Below are 17,716 nucleotides of genomic sequence, written 5' to 3' on the forward strand. Positions count from 1 at the left end.
ACTAGATGTGCACTGTCTCCCCACAGAGTGGAGACGTGGGAGCACCATTCTCCATTTCAGACACAAGCTTGATAAGCAGAGCCAAAAAACAGCAGCCAGGTTCCTCACAGGGCAGGCAGAAATTGAGGATAGAAAGCTCAGAATAAAACAATGCAAGCTGTAAAATGTGAATTGAATGGGAACTGTGGACATGCTAAAAACATGCAGTTTTTCTCAGCAAAAAATGCAGAAGACTTACAGATATTTCTGGAAAGCTTAAGAAAAGAAGAGAGACTAGCTAGAGCAATTCCACAAGTGACAGGTCTAAATTATGAGGTAGAGGATAAAATTTTAAAAGGAAACAATGCTGGCTGAAATCCCTGGAAAAACTTCCTGACCTTGAGGTATTATTGGCCGTGGCAGATCCCCTGTGGAGAAGGGAATTGCATGCCTGAAGAGGCCAGCAAAAAGCCTGTTGGAGGGAACCAGCACTCCCTGCCTTGAGTGATGCAATTTCATCTTGCAGGCCCTTTCCATTTCTGCACTTAAAATCTTATACTGCTATCTTATTTTGCAAATATGTGCCTATCTCTTTCTTGTGTAGCTGAGAACAATTAAGTATGTGACTGTATATCAAAACTAATTAATTTCTGAGACTTAATTACAGAGGGAATAGTCTTCAGTACTTAAATTGTCAGTCAGCAAACAAAACAATATAATGACTTTAAAATTACATACTTGATGGATGTCTTATACTATGTATTCTATATGATATTAGATAAAAACTGCACCCTTTTTCATTTTGCTCCTTTGCTGAGAAAATAATTTCTTTTTTTTTCCCTCCAAATTATATAAAGGAGGGAACAGTTCAATTAATACTGTTCTTTTAAACAACAGGTAGCCCAAGTACAAGCCCTATATGGGGTGTTTTTATTAATAAAAGTATCTTCACAGTAGGTCAGGTCTTTCTATTTTGGCTTACTATCTTTTGGTTGTCAATCATACCTTGGAAAACAATACTGTGAAAGGGAAATGACAGTGAAAAAATAATTTTTCTTCCTTATTTATGAAGCAAATTTACTTACAGGCAGTATTTCATCAAATAAGCTCCATTAATATTAACCATATAAAAATATTTTGAAAATCAAGGGTAACAGAGAACACAGCAGGCTACAATGACTGAATTACCTTTGTCTTTTCACCAATAACATTTCTCTCCAGTTCAGCTATTTTCCTGTTTAGATGATCCAATATTTCCTTTTCTTTCAGCAGCTCTGTTGTTTCAGATTTCTGTTCCCCATCCAAAAGGGCACATTCCATATCCAACTAGGAACACAAAACATCTTTCAGAAGCAGTCCAGATTCAGAAGAAATCTGAATACAGATTTCTTAATTATTTTTAGGGGGAGGGGAATGAGGTTGTTCACAAGAGAGAAATATTTTTTAAAAAGGAGAGGATAAAAAAAAACCATAAGATTTTCTGCCACGAAAGTTAAAAAGAGGTCACAAATTTGAGAAAAAGCAAAATTGCACATAAAATAGTGCAAAATAAAGTCCAAACCAACTTTAGCTTGAAGATTTTTTTTTCCAAAATTTTTTGTTTTCTAACTCTTCTCTGTGCTATCTCCTGTTATGATGCTGTCTCTGTGCCGAGGCTCCGTAGGAAACCCTTCTGGAACAGCTGTTTCTTTCCCAGGCAGAACCCAAATGCCTGGCCAGCTTAGTTTGCAACTGTGAGATTCCAAAACTCAACAGGGTGCCAACCTACCCTTGCCACTGTAAAGCCAAGGAAGATTGAAAGGAAGTTGTCTCACTTCCTTTTTCTTTAAACAGTCACAGGAGATACCACCATAAAACTCCCAAGTGACCCAAGGTATTTGGATTAACTGAGTGGCCATTAAACAAGCAAGATTGTTCCAATTCCACTTCAGAGTGTAATGGTTACAGCTGGGAAAAGCTAATCCAAGCATTATAAGCATCCCCCAGCTAGAGAAAAAATACCCTTTATAGCAGGAGATTGGCAGGTTTGTGATTCTGGTGAAAAAGCACAGAATATGAAGACTACACACATCCACGAGTTCCCTCATGTTGTACTTGCTGAACCCATCAGACTTCTGCTATGGAAGCACATGTAACAGCCAAGACATTGAAAACCAAAACCATATTTTCATACCTCTCTTGAGGATTCATCCATCTGGTCATTTAAATCTTTGATCTTCTGCTCAAGTTCTTCCAAGTTATTCAGTATTACTATGCGTTCCTCCTCCAGCTGACCAAGCTCCTGCCTTCTCTGGTCTTCACTGGTGCATTCTGATATCTGCAGTTGCACATCACAAGAGGTTCATTAGAAAAAGAGGCAAATGCTGCCTTTTCTGCCCCCTTCCATATAGTGCCCCCTTTTCACTTTAGACAAGTATGGCACTGTTGGTTTTGAACCCATTACATATTTCCTATCTACTATATTGCTATTTCTATATTTAGAAGGCGTACAACAGAAACAAACATGATACTTTACTTCCAGGCATTAGAAGTAAATACTACACTTAGCAGTAAATACTATTCATTCTAAAGGAATTACTAAAACTTAACCTTTGAGAATCCTTTACATGCTGTGCTATTTAGGTTGTGAAAATCCAATTTTTTCCTTATAAAAATAACACAGACAGATGAAGACACTTTTTAGGTACATTTCAGGTGTTCATTTAATACAGGCCAGGAGGTAGAATAGGACGTTTTTGTAACCAGCCATGAAGATAGGTGGCTTCTGTAAAATAAGGACAAAAGTTGGTCCTATCTCCCCAGGTAGCACTAAGGAAGTAGCACCCTTAATGCTCCACTTTTCATTGATATTTCCTTACTAGATGCCTGTGTCAAGAATTAAACAAGATTTAGGAAGAAAATACATGGGATCTTACACCATCCAATACTAGATCAAACAGTACTGAGTTTGAAATGCATTCTTCATGTTCACCTGACCCCAGGGGCTTGCAATCCACTTTCTCTGGGAAGGCTGCTTGTTCATTATACCCAACCAGGATTAGAGTTGGGCTGCCTGCAGGCCTTCGCAGTTACCTCTGGGCCACACAGCCTTGCTCAAGAGAGGCTCAGTTCAGCTAATGAATGGCTACTGTGAGAGTAGGCATTTTATCCTGAACAAATCTGAACTCAGTATTTAAAGACAAGCTGCACTTCATTAATGCAGTTGCTTGCTGGTGCTTTTCTCAGGGCTTAACAGAACTCCCTTTACAATGAATGAATGAACACTATTCCTTGATTTAGCAATAGTAGTCCTAGCAGCAAAGCCTCTTTTTGTCCTGTCTCCTGTTTGGATAATGCTGACATAACATCTTTGATTTCAACTTCCTAATAAGGATTTTAAATAGGATCTCTGACTTGCATGAAGAAAGCAACAAACAGGAAAGAAATAAAAGACCACAACAACTTGTAAGTGAAATGTGTTACCATCTTTTCAATGTGGAAAGAGCAAGTCAAGCCATAATAGCATGTTCCTGTTCAACACAATTTCACACCAGAAGATTTGGCAGACAGATTTCCACAGAGATCACCCTTTGGAAATGAAAATGTGTTACTGTCACACCTCTCTCATCTTCTACACACACACTACTGACTCTCAAGCTGTGAGTGTAGCAGGGGTTAAATACAATTCACCTGACGCATATAACCATGCTTAAGATCATACAGTGTGTAAATAACAGTAAATAGAAGAGACAAAGTATTTTGAAGGTGTGAACTTGTTAAACAGAAACCTGCTTTTATGGCTTTGCTTGGTCTCATTTCACTCCTGACTCCAGCTCTTCAGTCCAGTTATTTAACACACTGCCTGCCACTGGGATTTGCTACACTGCTGCTCTGGCACAGCTGGGAGGAGGCTGCTGCTGCACTAGCACAGAAATAGTTAGGAATGCTGTTAGCTCCTTTATTAAAGGACAACTTCCTTTTGGTAATGAAACAGCAGTGAGAAGCACACAGGAAAGGAGCTTATTAAAGGCAGCTTATTAAAGGCAGCAGTTGGGTTGGAGGGGCAGAAGGCTTGCTGCCACTGCATCATTCCCAAGAGACAACAGCTGATCTGGCAAGAGGCTCAGGTCCAACCCCAGGAAAGAGACAGGAAGTAAATTTGGCTCAGGCAACTCCTCTTCATCTCCCATGTGAGTGTGAGAAAACATACTCCTCTTACAAGAGCCTCAGGTTGGGAAAAACCAGCAGAGTGTCTCTTCCCTCCTTCATCTCAGCAGGATGATAAGCAGGGTTCTGGAAACCTTTATTTAAGTAGCTATAATTGTTCAAGCAAATCTTTCTCCCTTGGAAGGTCTTAAAACTCTTCCTGAACAGTACATCCCACTATAAAAACAAACCAACTTCCAGTACCATTAGCTTCCACAGGATATGGAATAATAATTTGCTGGCTGCTACATTTTGCTGGCTATATCTTCTATATTTGATGGCTTATAAAGCTGTACGAGTTCTGAGATTAATTCCCATACCTAAGCCAGCCTAATTGTGGCCCTTGCCAGGACACATAACTCCTAGAGGAGGATTTCAAGTCTGGATAACGCTGTCTCCTCCTACAGAGCATTACCTTTGGTGTGATGCTTAGGTAGGATGACTCAGTGGCATCCTTCAGGAAGCTGTGAGCAGCGAAAGGTGGAGGCTTGGTCCTCTCACTGAAGTGCTCCTCAGCCCTCAGCCCCCGCAAGGGCAGGTAAGCAGCAGTGCCACGGCTGTGGCTGCTCAGCTCCGAGAAATCAGAGTCACTTGCAGATGATTTCAAGTGGCTTCTGAACCTCATTTCCAGATTCATCTGTGAGTCTTCAAACACGGAATCCTCATCAGAGAGTTGAAGTTTTTCGAGTTCTTTGTTAATTTTCTGAACATCAGCAACTGTAGTGGCTGCAGCAGGATCACTGTCAGATTTGGAATATTCTGCACACAGATTGCGGATGGTCTCGAGCCGCTGTCGTTCCTGGTTCAGAAAAAGATAATAGCACTGATTGTCACTTGTGAGCTAAAGTAAAGATGAAGTCAAAAATCGTTTGCCTGTATTTTTTGTTTTGTTTGGGTTAGGGTTTTGTTTGTTTGTTGCTTTGGTTCTTTTTTTTTGTTTGTTTGTTTTTGTTTTAGAATGAAGGATTAAAGTCCATCTACCACTTCTAGATAATAAACTGTAATAAATAAATTACAGTGCAAGATGAAGAATCAAAATTAATGTGAAAGAAGATTTTAAGAATATTAAAACTTTCTACAGTGGAAAGATAAATTAATGTCAGGACGTCTTATTTAACTAGCCATTAATTTCTGTGAAATGTGCTTTTAAATTTTTTATTGAGGTGTTTGTGTCTACACCCCATATGTACACACGTCCAGTGATCTCACTACGTAAATCACTAATTGTTCCATTTCACACATATGCTATATTCCTACCAAACTGCAAAATATTGCACAGATTTTCCATGAACTCACGCATTCCTGACTTATTTAGATTTTCCATTTTGTTAACTGTGATTCCTCCTTTTGAGAGAATTAGTCCACATTTTGAAAAACACAGTTTTAGGAGCATTAACAGAAAAAAGAGGCATCATATCTAAAATACAGCATCTGTCAAATGAACAAAAGTGGATGAAATCTTTATTTACCAGTATACTCAAATTCACTATGGATTCATACCAACATTTCAAACTTGAGATTCAGAGTAGCTGTGCCATTTTGACTAGATATGCTTCAGGTTTTGATAAACATTTAATTTCTGAAGGATTTCTAGATCTTTATGACACCTTTTATCAACTGTTAGCAAGTTATATTTGTTTTATCTTACTGTATGCATAGCTTCTGGTAACTTCTATTTCAGATGGATTTTTTTATACCTTTTCATTTTTAAGAGATAAAACATTTATGTAATTTCATGTTACTTTTGTTAAAGAAAAAAAGAAAAGAAAAATTGCTTACCATAAGTCTATTGAAAATTTTGCTGGAAAAAAGACCACTGTGAGATTTCCATGCTTGGCATTAGTATCTGCACTAATGATCTGATTTCTAAGAAATCCTTCTACAGTAGTATTTAAAAAGAAAGCCAAAAAACCAACGTAGTCAGCCTCCCTCCCCAGGAACCACCACAGATAGACTTGATTTCCCAGCTCTACCTGGCACTACATTTGCAAGGAGAATTTGTACAGCAGCTACTTCTGCCAGCCCAAACACTTCCTATGCCTAACAGCAAGTGATAACAAGGATCAAGCAAAACAGGGCAGGCAATGCACTGCCTCAGCTTTCCCTGCAGCAAGCCACTGTGTTGTATGAAAATGCAACACTGGTTACATGCACCCCAAGTTTTATAGCGCTACTGAGAGATTACCTGGCTGTATGCACCACACATGCACATCACCTGCAATTCAGACCTCTGAGCTGGAGAACCTGTCTGAACCCACCCCTTTCCAAGCACTACCCAAACAAGAGAGTGCTTTTGCCTTTGGGGGGCTTATTCCCAGATTCCCACTGCAGCTTTCCTCAGAATCCTCCTGTATCAAGATGAGCCGCTGAAATAACGGAGCGCAGGGCAGCAACTGAAAACTGTTTTCCATGAAATAGGTCCTCTGCTATTCCATGAATAGCAGATTCTCAGACATCCTTCAACCCCAAATGGTCGACATAATTACAACTCTCCAAAGCCTTCTTCCTACCAGGCAACTACTGCCAGACCCTATAAGCCTCTTCCCTTATCCTTCCAACACCACTATCCTCCCTCTTACTAAGAGTTTGGCCAGGCAACCCAATTCCTAAAGCCCTGTGCAAGTGCTGGCTGGGACAGTCAGTAATTATGCAGCTCTCCCCGTTGTGACGGCATTGGGCCTGTCATAATGATTATAGATGGGAAACATGGACATTAGGATATGAGGGAGGTCCCACCCCTCCAGCAAAAACAGGCTGTATCGGGTTACCCCACGCCAAGCTTCCATCCCTTGGGCAATAATAGGAAACAGCAAATTTCAAAGCAGGCCACTGCTCATTCCAGCCTAAGTGCTCAGGTGAAGGGTTCTGGCAGCAAACCAGCCATTTGCCAGCAGTCAGGAAAACAGGGATTCTTCCCCCCGCCTCTCCCCCTCCCCCCCCCCCACCCCCACCAAGTCTCAGTTGCTCAGAAGAAGCTTAAAAATTGCAGGAAAACCAGTCTTCAAAAAATTCCTGATGAGCTTTCAGACGCATTACAGAAATACTGATATTTCTCACTTCTATTTTGACATGTGCTGAGAGGCTTATGGACAGGAAGCTCTGTGGTTATTTAATACACCCTATTCTCATAATTTCATCTCAGCCAGCTCGTTCCAGTTCCAGCACACCTGCATGTAACTGTTTCCAGAATTAATTTCTCAGTGAAGAAGGAAGCTAGGAAAGCACCCTTGCAATGAAGAACATCGAATGAGTAGGACATGGAAAATCCAGTCAATAATTTTGCAAGAGATACCACACAAGTTATTTGTGACACTGAACACAGCAGAGGGAAAAAAACAGGTATGTCAAGAGCAGGAAATGGATTTAAAATTGGCTCTGGTGGGAGGGGGGAATGTTGAATCAAGCCTTGTAAGCTGGTCAGTGTGTTTCCCTATAAAATGTCTTTTCTAACTGATTTAAACATCTCTGTTTATTTTCTTTTAACATTTAAACATTTCCGTGTAATTCTCTTGCCCACTACAAAAAGGGGTAACAAGTCTTGCGCAGTTTCTGCCTGAGCAGCTTCACTATTCCTGGCTTTGAGAAAGCTACATATCACCTATGGTTGGCTGCAAATTTAAGTGCTGAAGGACAAGGATAAGGAGCTAATAACCTTCTTCTGCTGTTGATTATCAGTGACATTAAGAGACATCCCTGGTACCCTGTAAAAAAAAATTCCAAAATAGCAGAGATAAATGTCCCACTTTTTTAACAGCAACCATGTGGTGATTCCTAGATTTGTTCATCTGCTACATATCACAATTTATGAATTTTACAAATGTGTAGAAGTGCTTGATATCTGGGTATCAAGGTAAGCCTCAGTTAATCAGCTGTGGTAAACAGGAAGCTTTTCAGGCAAGTGCCACTAGGAACTAGATAACCTCAAATTTCATTAAAAATACATATGCAGTCTATCCCTTGTGACAAAGACTAACATGAAGTATGGCTAGTCCATGGAGCCAGGTTCCCTTTACCTGAAGAAGCTGTTGCACTTTTCAGCTGCCAAAGAAAAATGTTCCTACGGTTGCTCAGACAAACCATCACTTTGTCAGCAAAAGCTGGGAACAGCAGCTAGTAAAAACGGATGGTGGGGAGAGAGGCAGAAAGACTGGAGAAGACAGGTGCAGAAAACCCCCAAACTTTCTTTCTCACATGTCAATTCACTACCGCATGAAGGAGAGGCTGGAGAAAGCTTTCTCTTTCTGTGCTACATTTCTGAGGAGCTTATTTCAATTATAAACTTGAACTGGGACAGACAACAATTTGCAAGTGTTCCTTCCCTTCCCTCCAGTTTGCACCATTTTCTTACTCCAGACTAGTTTGTTTTCTCATTGCCAGTCCTTGTTTTCCTATAGCTAGTGCTTCAGCTCCAAAGTTACCAGCAATAGCACAGCTTTCAGAAGCAGCACCTGTATTTCATGTCCCACTCTCAGAGGCAGCTGTGACAGCAGAGACACCTGCACAGAGAAGCAGTATGGAGAGGCCCAGGTCACAGCACAGGAGCAGGTGTGCCTCCTTTCCTTCCCAGATCAGGCACAGGAGAAACAGACTGGTAAAAGCAGGAGAGAGCAGTGGCACAGAGCAGAGACAGCCTGCAGGGAAGAGCTGAGCAGATGACTTTCCAAGAATTAGCTCTTGTACCCAAGGCATGTGTTCTGCTCCTGAGGGAATGCCACTGGCTGCCAAAATAACAGCACTGTTCATCCCTTTTGTCACTATAGTACCTACGCAGATGCTCCTTTTCAAACCACACTGAGGGCAGGAGCCTGAAGACCAGAGTTATAGAGCAGTACTTACGTTCTGTAAATGAGAACAGGTCTCCTGTAATTGATTTCTTCCTGGACCTGAGTGTTAATTTACATAATAGATATAGCTGCAAAAATTAAGCATATGTAATCCAGATTTTGGCTTATTAAAGACCCCACAGAAATGTTTTCCAACACAATTGAAACTGAATGTTCCTGTAAAGTTATGGAGTCATCAACATTAGTTATATTCTGCAGGGGGTTTTATCCTATTATACAGCACTTATTCAATTACAAAACTAAATTATATTTAGTTGTTCTGTAAAACTATAGAGACTGTCAAATACTAGTGGTGGGAAAAATTACCTTGAAGCTATCCTTTGTCTACTTGGCTCGGGCTCCTTTAAGAGCTAATCACTTACAGTTTTACATACAGCTTGAGTACTTTATGCTTAAAGGGTCTATAGAAAGACATAGTGCAAATACAGATTTATAAAACATGTATATGAGGTTTTCCACAAACCATATGAAGATTTACATAAGCTCCATTAACCATGATTTTAAAGCAGTACCATCTTAAAAACCCCAAAATAGTTTCATTTCATTTTCCTTTGCATAAGCACATCTTACTAAATTGCAAGGCATCAATGCAAACCAGGCATAGTGATATTCTGTATTATTCCCTACTTCTGAATACACTAATGAAATTCAGTGCTCTTCTGACTGTGACGAAGTGGACTATGGAATAAGCCCCTTGAATTTTATTACTGCTCATTCAAGCACTGATAACTTCAAACCTCTCCCAGTACAAATCCTGGGTCTACTAAAACTTCATTAACAATGTTTATGTATGTTCACAGATCCCTACAGACAGCTGGGCAATGGAAGGCATCATGAACCTACTGCACATCTAATTTTTAGGTACCTACCACCACCTAGAGGAAATACATTGTACTGCCTAAAAACCAGTACTGAAAAGTTTAGTGCTATTTAAACAAGTAGCTATTAAAGAAAACAGATGACCCTTAATATCTACTAAACTATGTTGCCTGTGCAGTTCCACTCCCAACCCCCCTATCAACTGAAGAAAAAGAGCCCCTTTTAGTTCCATGAGCTACAACTGGGCTTTCATCTCAGGGAAAAAAAAAAAGAGTGAGATTTCCTCTTTAAATAATAATAATAATAATAATAATAATAATAATAATAATAATAATAATAATAATAAAGCTAACTGAATCACATGGAACATTATTAGATCACAGCAGTAACTTTCTCCCTTGTTTATAAGGCTCCTGGGCTAGTGTCAGCAATAGCTACTCCAACTTCTACTTGTGTACAGCTCGTCATAAACATCCCATGGTGGGATGCAATGTCCGGTCAGCTGGGCTGGAGAGGAAGCAGAAGCAGGTTGTGACCCCGCTGCCTGTGCCAGGAGCAGCCGTGGCTGCCCCACCTGCTCCCACAGCCCATCAGCCCCCAGCACCAGCACCAGGGGGATGGCAGGACTCAGAATGCCAGCTCCCCCTGCTCTCCAAGCCACAAAGGAACAGGCTGGCAAAGCAGAAGGGGCACCAGTCTTCAGCTAATTTATGTGAATCCTGCCACAGACAGCAGATCTAAAGAATCAGATATGGAAAAACACCAAATCCTACACAACTATTTATGTGTCTTTTGTATTTGGTGCACAGAAACAAATTAAAACTTGGATTTTTAAACAATTAAAAAAAACCCCAACCTGCATATTTTTACTATTTGTACTTTTTCTTTTTTTTTTAATCTCTGGTTATTTATTTGGGCAATGATGGCAGATAATTTGTTTTCATATGCAGGCTGCAGCAGCAGCTCTAAATGCAAACTACCAGAAGAGCCTCTGACATTTAAAAGCAAACTAAACACAAAGAAACGTTAAACAAGTGAAAGTAAACAGAAGAGTTCAAGGGTAGATACTAGGTCAAATTGCAACGAGTGCAGGGATTTTACTACCAAAAAAAAAATCCAGACGTGAATATCAGCTATCAATTAGAACACTTTCAAGCCACTCTGTGCCAGCAGAATAGCTACAAGGGCAGTGCTGGTGCAAAGAAAGACACTCTCCACTTCTTATCTGGGCCACAGGGCAGTCTAGTCCTCTAAAAAAGGGTGTTATTTTTTCTGATGGACTTATTTGAGTATTCCTACACTGTTGTTCTCCCTACTGTGCTTCAAAAACCCAGTAGGGAAAATCCTAACACTTGTGCACAGAGAGACTACATTTCCCCTGCCATTTACCTACCAGCTACTCAGCCTGGGCTTTTATACAGTACTGAAAGCTCAGAGCACAGAGTTTTGATATCCATGAGTGCTTGTTTAGTTGGGGTTTTTTATTCATACCTTCCCCAACCCCATAGAAAAAGAGAGACCTGAGCAGACATGGATCCTTTGCCCATGTCAGGATACAACGGCAAACAAAATTGTTCTTTGGAAGCTCTGGCTAGATATGTCAAGACCCTGCTTGGACAGATCCTTGACTATCCTTGGACAGGGATCCATACAGAAGGACAAAGTAAAATAACACCAGAACAGGACAGACTCTAATATACAAAGAACTGATGTGTGGATTTTTTAATATATATCTTTCTGCTTCTCAGAGATCTACAAATCTGCTTATGGCATTTTTCAGAGTCTCAAACCAGTGGAAGGAGGCACTGTCCTGATATTTCACTCAATCTATCAGATAGCTCTAATAAATGGAGAATGGAGCAGATATGGGATCTTGAGTATAAGATGACCTCAAGCAGGAGGAAAATCATTCATGTTCAAATATGCAACACACAAAACATCATCTCGTTTTCAAAAGCTTTGGAAAAATAGTAAGCAAATTCTCTTTTTGAAGAATTGGGACTTGAAGGAAGTCTTGGTGAGCAAGAGGAAACACTGAGGGGTGGGAATGTAGCCACTTCATCCAAATATAAAACCAGAATGATTATAGGCATCACTGAATACTGAAACAACCCAGTATCTTTCATCCCTCAACGCAAATAATAATTAAAACCAAAAAAAGGGCTGTTCTCTTTGAAATACAAATACGTTGCTTTTATGACTGATTATCTCAGGTTTTACAGCATGACTGCCTGAAAAACCTTCTGATAAGAAGCAAAGAAGCAATCACCACTGCACACACAACACACCAGGATGGGAGAAGATTACTGAAAGGAGCAGAGGAATGGCAGCACAAAGGCAGCAAGAAGAGGGAGAAACATGTTTCCCAAAACCTTTGTCTTAAGCCACCCAGCCATTTCACTCACAGCCAGTCCTTCTCGCCCTGGGGAGCCCAGTCCCTGCTCCTGAGAAGCTGCAGCTTCAAGGGGAGCCAGCAGAGGTTTTGGGGAGCAAAGCAGAGATGGGGTGCACTTGCCCTGACACTCATGGAGTGGGGAGGGGGCAGTGCCTGCCTGCCTCTCACACCTGAGCCTCAACACTACAGCCTTTGAGCAGGCAAAGACTTTTTCACATCTTGCAAAAAACAGTGGTTATCTTATAAACTACAGTGATCAGTGGAATGGGGAGGAAAAGGCAGACTTCTATCTGCATAACAGGCTCCTCACCAGCTTGCATCAAGGACATAGGTGAGATGGGGAAAGGGGAGACATCTCACTGGGTTACAGTTCTTTAGCCTAAACCTGCTCACTCGTGTGGTTCAAGTTGGGAACTGTGGCCCTGCATAGGCACCAGATCATTGCTAGTGGTCATTGACAGGCATCCCCTTCTCCCAGATTCCCACTACCCCTGCATCCATCTTCCCCATGGCTTTTCACCTCCACCCTGCCCAGAAAGTGACTTTTCCTGCAGGCTTGCTGTCTGTATGCAAACTAGACAGGTTTAAGAGAATCCTATTGCCATTTTGCTCAAATTCATAAGATGTGAATTAAGGCACACAAATGTAAAATTAGTGTCTCAAATTTAAGATTCAGGAATACCAACTGGCCCATCTAATGACCTCTGTTTCTATGTGGATGATAAAATATGAAGACATGTTAATAGGGTCAGAGAGTCCCAAAGCCACTTTGAAAACCCTTTGGAGGAACTGTTATGTGTTCTTGTAGAGACAGTTTCAATACAAAACTGTTTCAAACACCTCTGTAGGTTCTGAAGACCTTTTTATTTTAGTAAACATAAATTACATTTTACTATCTAGATAATCCCAAGCTGAGGCAGTATGCACTGCTTTACACTCACTGAGACAAAGAGAGAAACTGCTCCCCTCTGCTACTCTCCATCTTGGGAGGGGGAGAAGCAAGGAGGCCTCTATTTTAATGAACATGTTCAGAAAGAAAAAATGAAAACTAAGCAGAAAAAACTCTGCTGGTGGCTGTTTAGCCCACACCAATGTACACCTGACTCTGCAACACACAAGGCTGAGCAGAATCTCTTCTTCTTTGCTCACTTATCACAAAACAGTGCCATCATGTAAAACAAAAAGTCCTGCAGGATCCCTGCAATGTAATTTTCGGGTTTTATGTACACAGACATTTTAACACAGCCTGCAGGATAACTGAACACAATTTACATGGGTTCCAGCATTCTTTCCAGGGTAGCTGAATGGTATTGTCTATCCAAGCAGCATGCTTTGTAAGTGTCAGCTTCATGGACTGTGATAATAAACAAGGTATCTGGAGCAGGCTGCATTTGAATTTCAAAACAGAGCAGCTTATTCTTTGCTGTACCTTCCTGACGGCTAGACTTGGGATGGGTGTTTTGCAAATGGTAAATATCACAGATAATTAAGAGGAAGAGAAAAAATTACCAGCCGTTCCATTTCCTGCTCCCGAAGTCGCTCTTCTCTCTGCCTCCTGTGATAGTCCATGAGGTCTTCCCTTCCTGAAATCGAGCTAATGCTGTTCTTCCGCTCTCGCATGGATGTTTGCAGAGAATTTGGTGTCTGTCTGTAACTTTCCAGATCTGGGTCATCAAGTTCCATGGAACTGGTGGAAAGGTTTCTTCGGACAGAGAATGACCTGTCAAAATCCACTGGGGAGAAAGAACTACTGGGACTTGTTTCTGAGAGTCCAAGTCTGTCAAAATCATCAGGGAGATATGGGGAAGAAGGTGCTAAAAGCATTTTTTTAGCAATACGAGGGCTTGCAGGAACACTGAGAGTTGAATTGACATAAGGATTACTCCTGGAGACAGAGTTTACATGTGGTGAAACCCCTGAGCTGCAAGAAGAAAAATTCAGGTAATTATCAGCATCGAAAGCATTCTGAGGTAGATCTTTTTCTCCAAGTTTTTTCCTTTTACTATTACCCAGAGAGCTTCTGGGGGGCAAACTTAATGGCACCAGCTGGATTTCTGTTGATTTATAAAGTCTGGGAAGGGAACGACTGTACATTCCCATATGACTTAGAGATCCACCAGAGTATTTCCTTGGCCGTGAACCCAGAGTTTCCATCAGCTCATCCTTGTACTTCACTGGTTTTATGTGAAGGGCCAGACTGTTTTCAGCATTCATCCTCCTGCCTTGCTTTGGGCTGGAAGGCATGCTGGCTGCCCCAGAATTGCTACAAGGTGAAAGCGTCAGCTCGTTTCCCGAGCTTCCATTCCACATAGTCAGAAGAGAGCCTGAGATCTTCTTGGATTCCAGCATTCCTGGGAAGTAGATGTTGTCATAAGATTTATTTCTCTGACTGTACTTTGAGTAGTGAAACTTTTCCATGTGTCCAAGGGATTTTTCATTTTCTCTGCTGGCATAAATGTCAAAATCTGTCCTTCCAGAACTATACCCGCTGAGGGACGGAGACATGCCTGATATGGAACTCAAATGCTTTGCAGAGATGCTTTTATCTGGAAGATATGGGCTTTCACAGGGGAACTGCTTGCCTCCTTGAATTTTGTTAATAGAGTGCATATTTTTAACACTGGTGGAAGGATTAGGTTTAATTGGCATAGGTTGTGAAAGGGTTAAATAAGAGCCAGCATAGTCCCCATTTGTTTTAAATTTAAGAGTTGATGAATATTTCTTTGTGTTGAGGTTTTCCATAATATCTTGGAGACTATTTTCAAGGGAATTTGCCACAGAACCCTTTCCCAAACTAGCATTTTGTAATTCCATCTGGTTCTGTGAGTGGCTATAGTCTGCCATAATCTTGCTGGAATCTGTAAAGAAGACCAAACGAGAGAAAAAATTTAGCAAGTAAATAGCCTCTTGCATGTGCATGCCTGCAAAATAATGTGAACACTTTTTGCAATAATTACTGTGCTTGTAGTAAATGTGTCTCAGATCATTAAGCAAAGGAGGAGATGCACAATTTTCCCATCTGTTTCTGCAAAAGATGTGAGACTGAAAAAGAAGGGGTAGAGGCACAAAACCATACCAAAATCAGCAACACAATTGGAGAGAGGCTAGACTCTTTCTTTGCTGTCCAATCCTTTGCAGGAGCCTGTGGCTCAGCCTCTATATTCCTGAGCCTCTTGAGATATCCATGAAGTAAGGAAGAATTATTGCCCCGATGTTTTACAGCTGAGGAATGGAGGCACAGGGAGAATATACAATGCAGACAGCAGAGTAAAGAACCCAACTCAGGTCTCCCAGGGCCAAAGACATAAGACACTGCTGTGGATCACCTCTCCCTTTAATCTGTGCAGCTAGAGCATCTGAACCCCAACAAACTAGCAAGCTCAATTTAAAGCTCAGTAGGAGTTTGTTACCTTTTTGCTTAGTGGATGGTCCTGCAAAGCTTAATACGAAAGTACAAAACCAAGTCACATTTTTCAAGGTGTTTCAGCTTATTGCTCTAAAAATACAAGGCTGCAACTATCTCTGCAAAGAACACTTTGGTTAAAAGATAACCTTAAGGAAGCAGAATGCTAGGTTGCATGACTTTGTTCAAAACAACAAAACCACATGACTATTAAAAATACTGCTGAGGGAAAGGTTCCAGATCCTAATGATTTTGGAAAAATCTAATTTATACCTAGGAAGAGAGCACAGACCAAAAAAGCCTTTGCTCTGCTGGATGTTATTGTTCAACAATGTATCAAGCTCTAGCATACAGTTCTGAGCTCCACTTTGCCAAAAGCAAAGAATTCAGCTCCTGACAGTGCCAGTTATTGCAGGAGTTAAACTGGACCCCCAGCAGATTTGCACTTAGACCTCAGCTGATGTAGAAATGACATCATTAATATTTACAGCAGTTCCTGGTTTGTGCTAGTCTACACCTGAAACTCATAAAGCACTCCTGAGTGTCAGTTACTGAAGTGCCAGCAAGAGTTTCTGAAAATAAGGGTCAAATCTGGGATTTACTCTTGGCTCAGTCACATTTCAGCTATGACTTCAGCTTCCTCATGAGAAACTGAATTTCAGCTTGTCACTCAGAGGGAAAATCTAATGTGTAAAGTGCCCTTAACATCCTCAGAGGCAGTACTTTAGTCCAAGTACTGTTTCAGGCAATTACATGAACTAAGAGACAGAATTTGGGACTCCTGTCCGCCACCAGAGCTCATATGACCTGGTTTCATTGAGAACCACTAGGTTCAGATCTTGTGGAAGGTGGCAATGCGTTCCTCACAGGTGTTTCTGGGACCTTCCTTGCTGATAAGGCACAATGCTTTGGAATTCACCACTGTCCATCAGGGCATCAGCAGTGCTCTGCCACCCAGGCTTCCCCTGCACCACCAGATATGCAACAACAGCTTCTCCTCAGTTATTAAGGAAAAAAGCCATAAGTTTGAGAATAAAGGTAACCATCACTACTAATGGAATAGAGTAAGCAGAAGATAGAAGGAGCCAGCATTAGGGAACACAAACACAAAACTCAAAGTAAAATACAACACCTTCTTGACCAGAGTGGACCTGGTTAAGCTATTGTTAATTACAAGCTCTGGTAGCAGCCAAAAGCATTAACTTGCACCTTCAAAACTAAACCTCAAGTCTACCACTACACAGAATTTAATATTTTTATGCTGGCTGTAATTATGGGATTTATATTATATTTATAATTTTAACGCACTCATTATGATGATACAACTATCTAAGCTGCCTTTGAACCAGAGAGCTCACAGAGTTCTCCATCACACCATCACCACCTTGAGCAGTGAAACTACCATTTCTTATATTGTGATATTTTACTTGACATTTTTTAGCTATTTTCATAAATTTTGATAACAGCCATGATGAATTTCAAATGAACAAAAGGATAAATGTGACCCAAATTCAAAAGAACTCTTGATAGGACAAGAAAACATCATCTGGATAAATCAAGTATTCATGATATTAGTGGTGTTTTATGGAAAAAGATGTAGAATTTATTTAAGAGCCCAGACGTAAAACACAATGTATATGCCTTTTATACTTAACCTTTCATTGTGGAACAGACCCTAATTTCCATCTCAGTCTCTCTTTCTCCTCGCCTCTTCCAAATCTCTCTTAAAACTGAAATCTAATTTCATATGAAAATTTTACTGTCCAAACCTTAACTAACACAGCTAAGTTCAAATATTTTTGCAGAAATTTCACTGGCTACTCTCTAAATAGCTTGGCAGACATATTAATAGGACATTAATAATTGTTCATTACTCCCTTGCAACAGCAGTAGGACACATTTAATCCTTCAAAGACTGAATGCTTTAGCCAAAAAACAAGTTAGCTCATGGAAACTTTCATGCCTGTTCACCACAGTGAAGCAGTGAAGGGCTCATTGTACTTGAAATCCAAGCAAGTACAGTAAGAAAAGGTCACAATACCTTCATGTAGCCACTTCAGCTTTTCTCTCCTATCCCTTATGCCAGTTCTT

General features: G+C 40.7%; 1 protein-coding gene across 7 annotated transcripts in view; it reads right to left on the minus strand.

Moving 5' to 3' along the window:
- The window catches only part of PHLDB2 (pleckstrin homology like domain family B member 2), a 63,830-nt gene that overhangs the window by 35,704 nt on the left and 10,410 nt on the right, over nucleotides 1-17,716 (minus strand). For all 7 annotated transcript variants that reach the window (XM_054654893.2, XM_077174368.1, XM_077174370.1 and 4 more), the window contains 4 exons: nucleotides 13,732-15,080; nucleotides 4,580-4,963; nucleotides 2,153-2,296; nucleotides 1,168-1,305 (listed from right to left, as the gene is read on the minus strand). In XM_054654893.2, the coding sequence (XP_054510868.2) occupies nucleotides 1,168-1,305; nucleotides 2,153-2,296; nucleotides 4,580-4,963; nucleotides 13,732-15,080 (2,015 nt within the window). The remainder of the gene's footprint in view (nucleotides 1-1,167; nucleotides 1,306-2,152; nucleotides 2,297-4,579; nucleotides 4,964-13,731; nucleotides 15,081-17,716) is intronic.

Source organism: Agelaius phoeniceus, chromosome 2 (assembly GCF_051311805.1).
Source record: "Agelaius phoeniceus isolate bAgePho1 chromosome 2, bAgePho1.hap1, whole genome shotgun sequence".
Lineage (NCBI taxonomy): Eukaryota > Metazoa > Chordata > Aves > Passeriformes > Icteridae > Agelaius > Agelaius phoeniceus.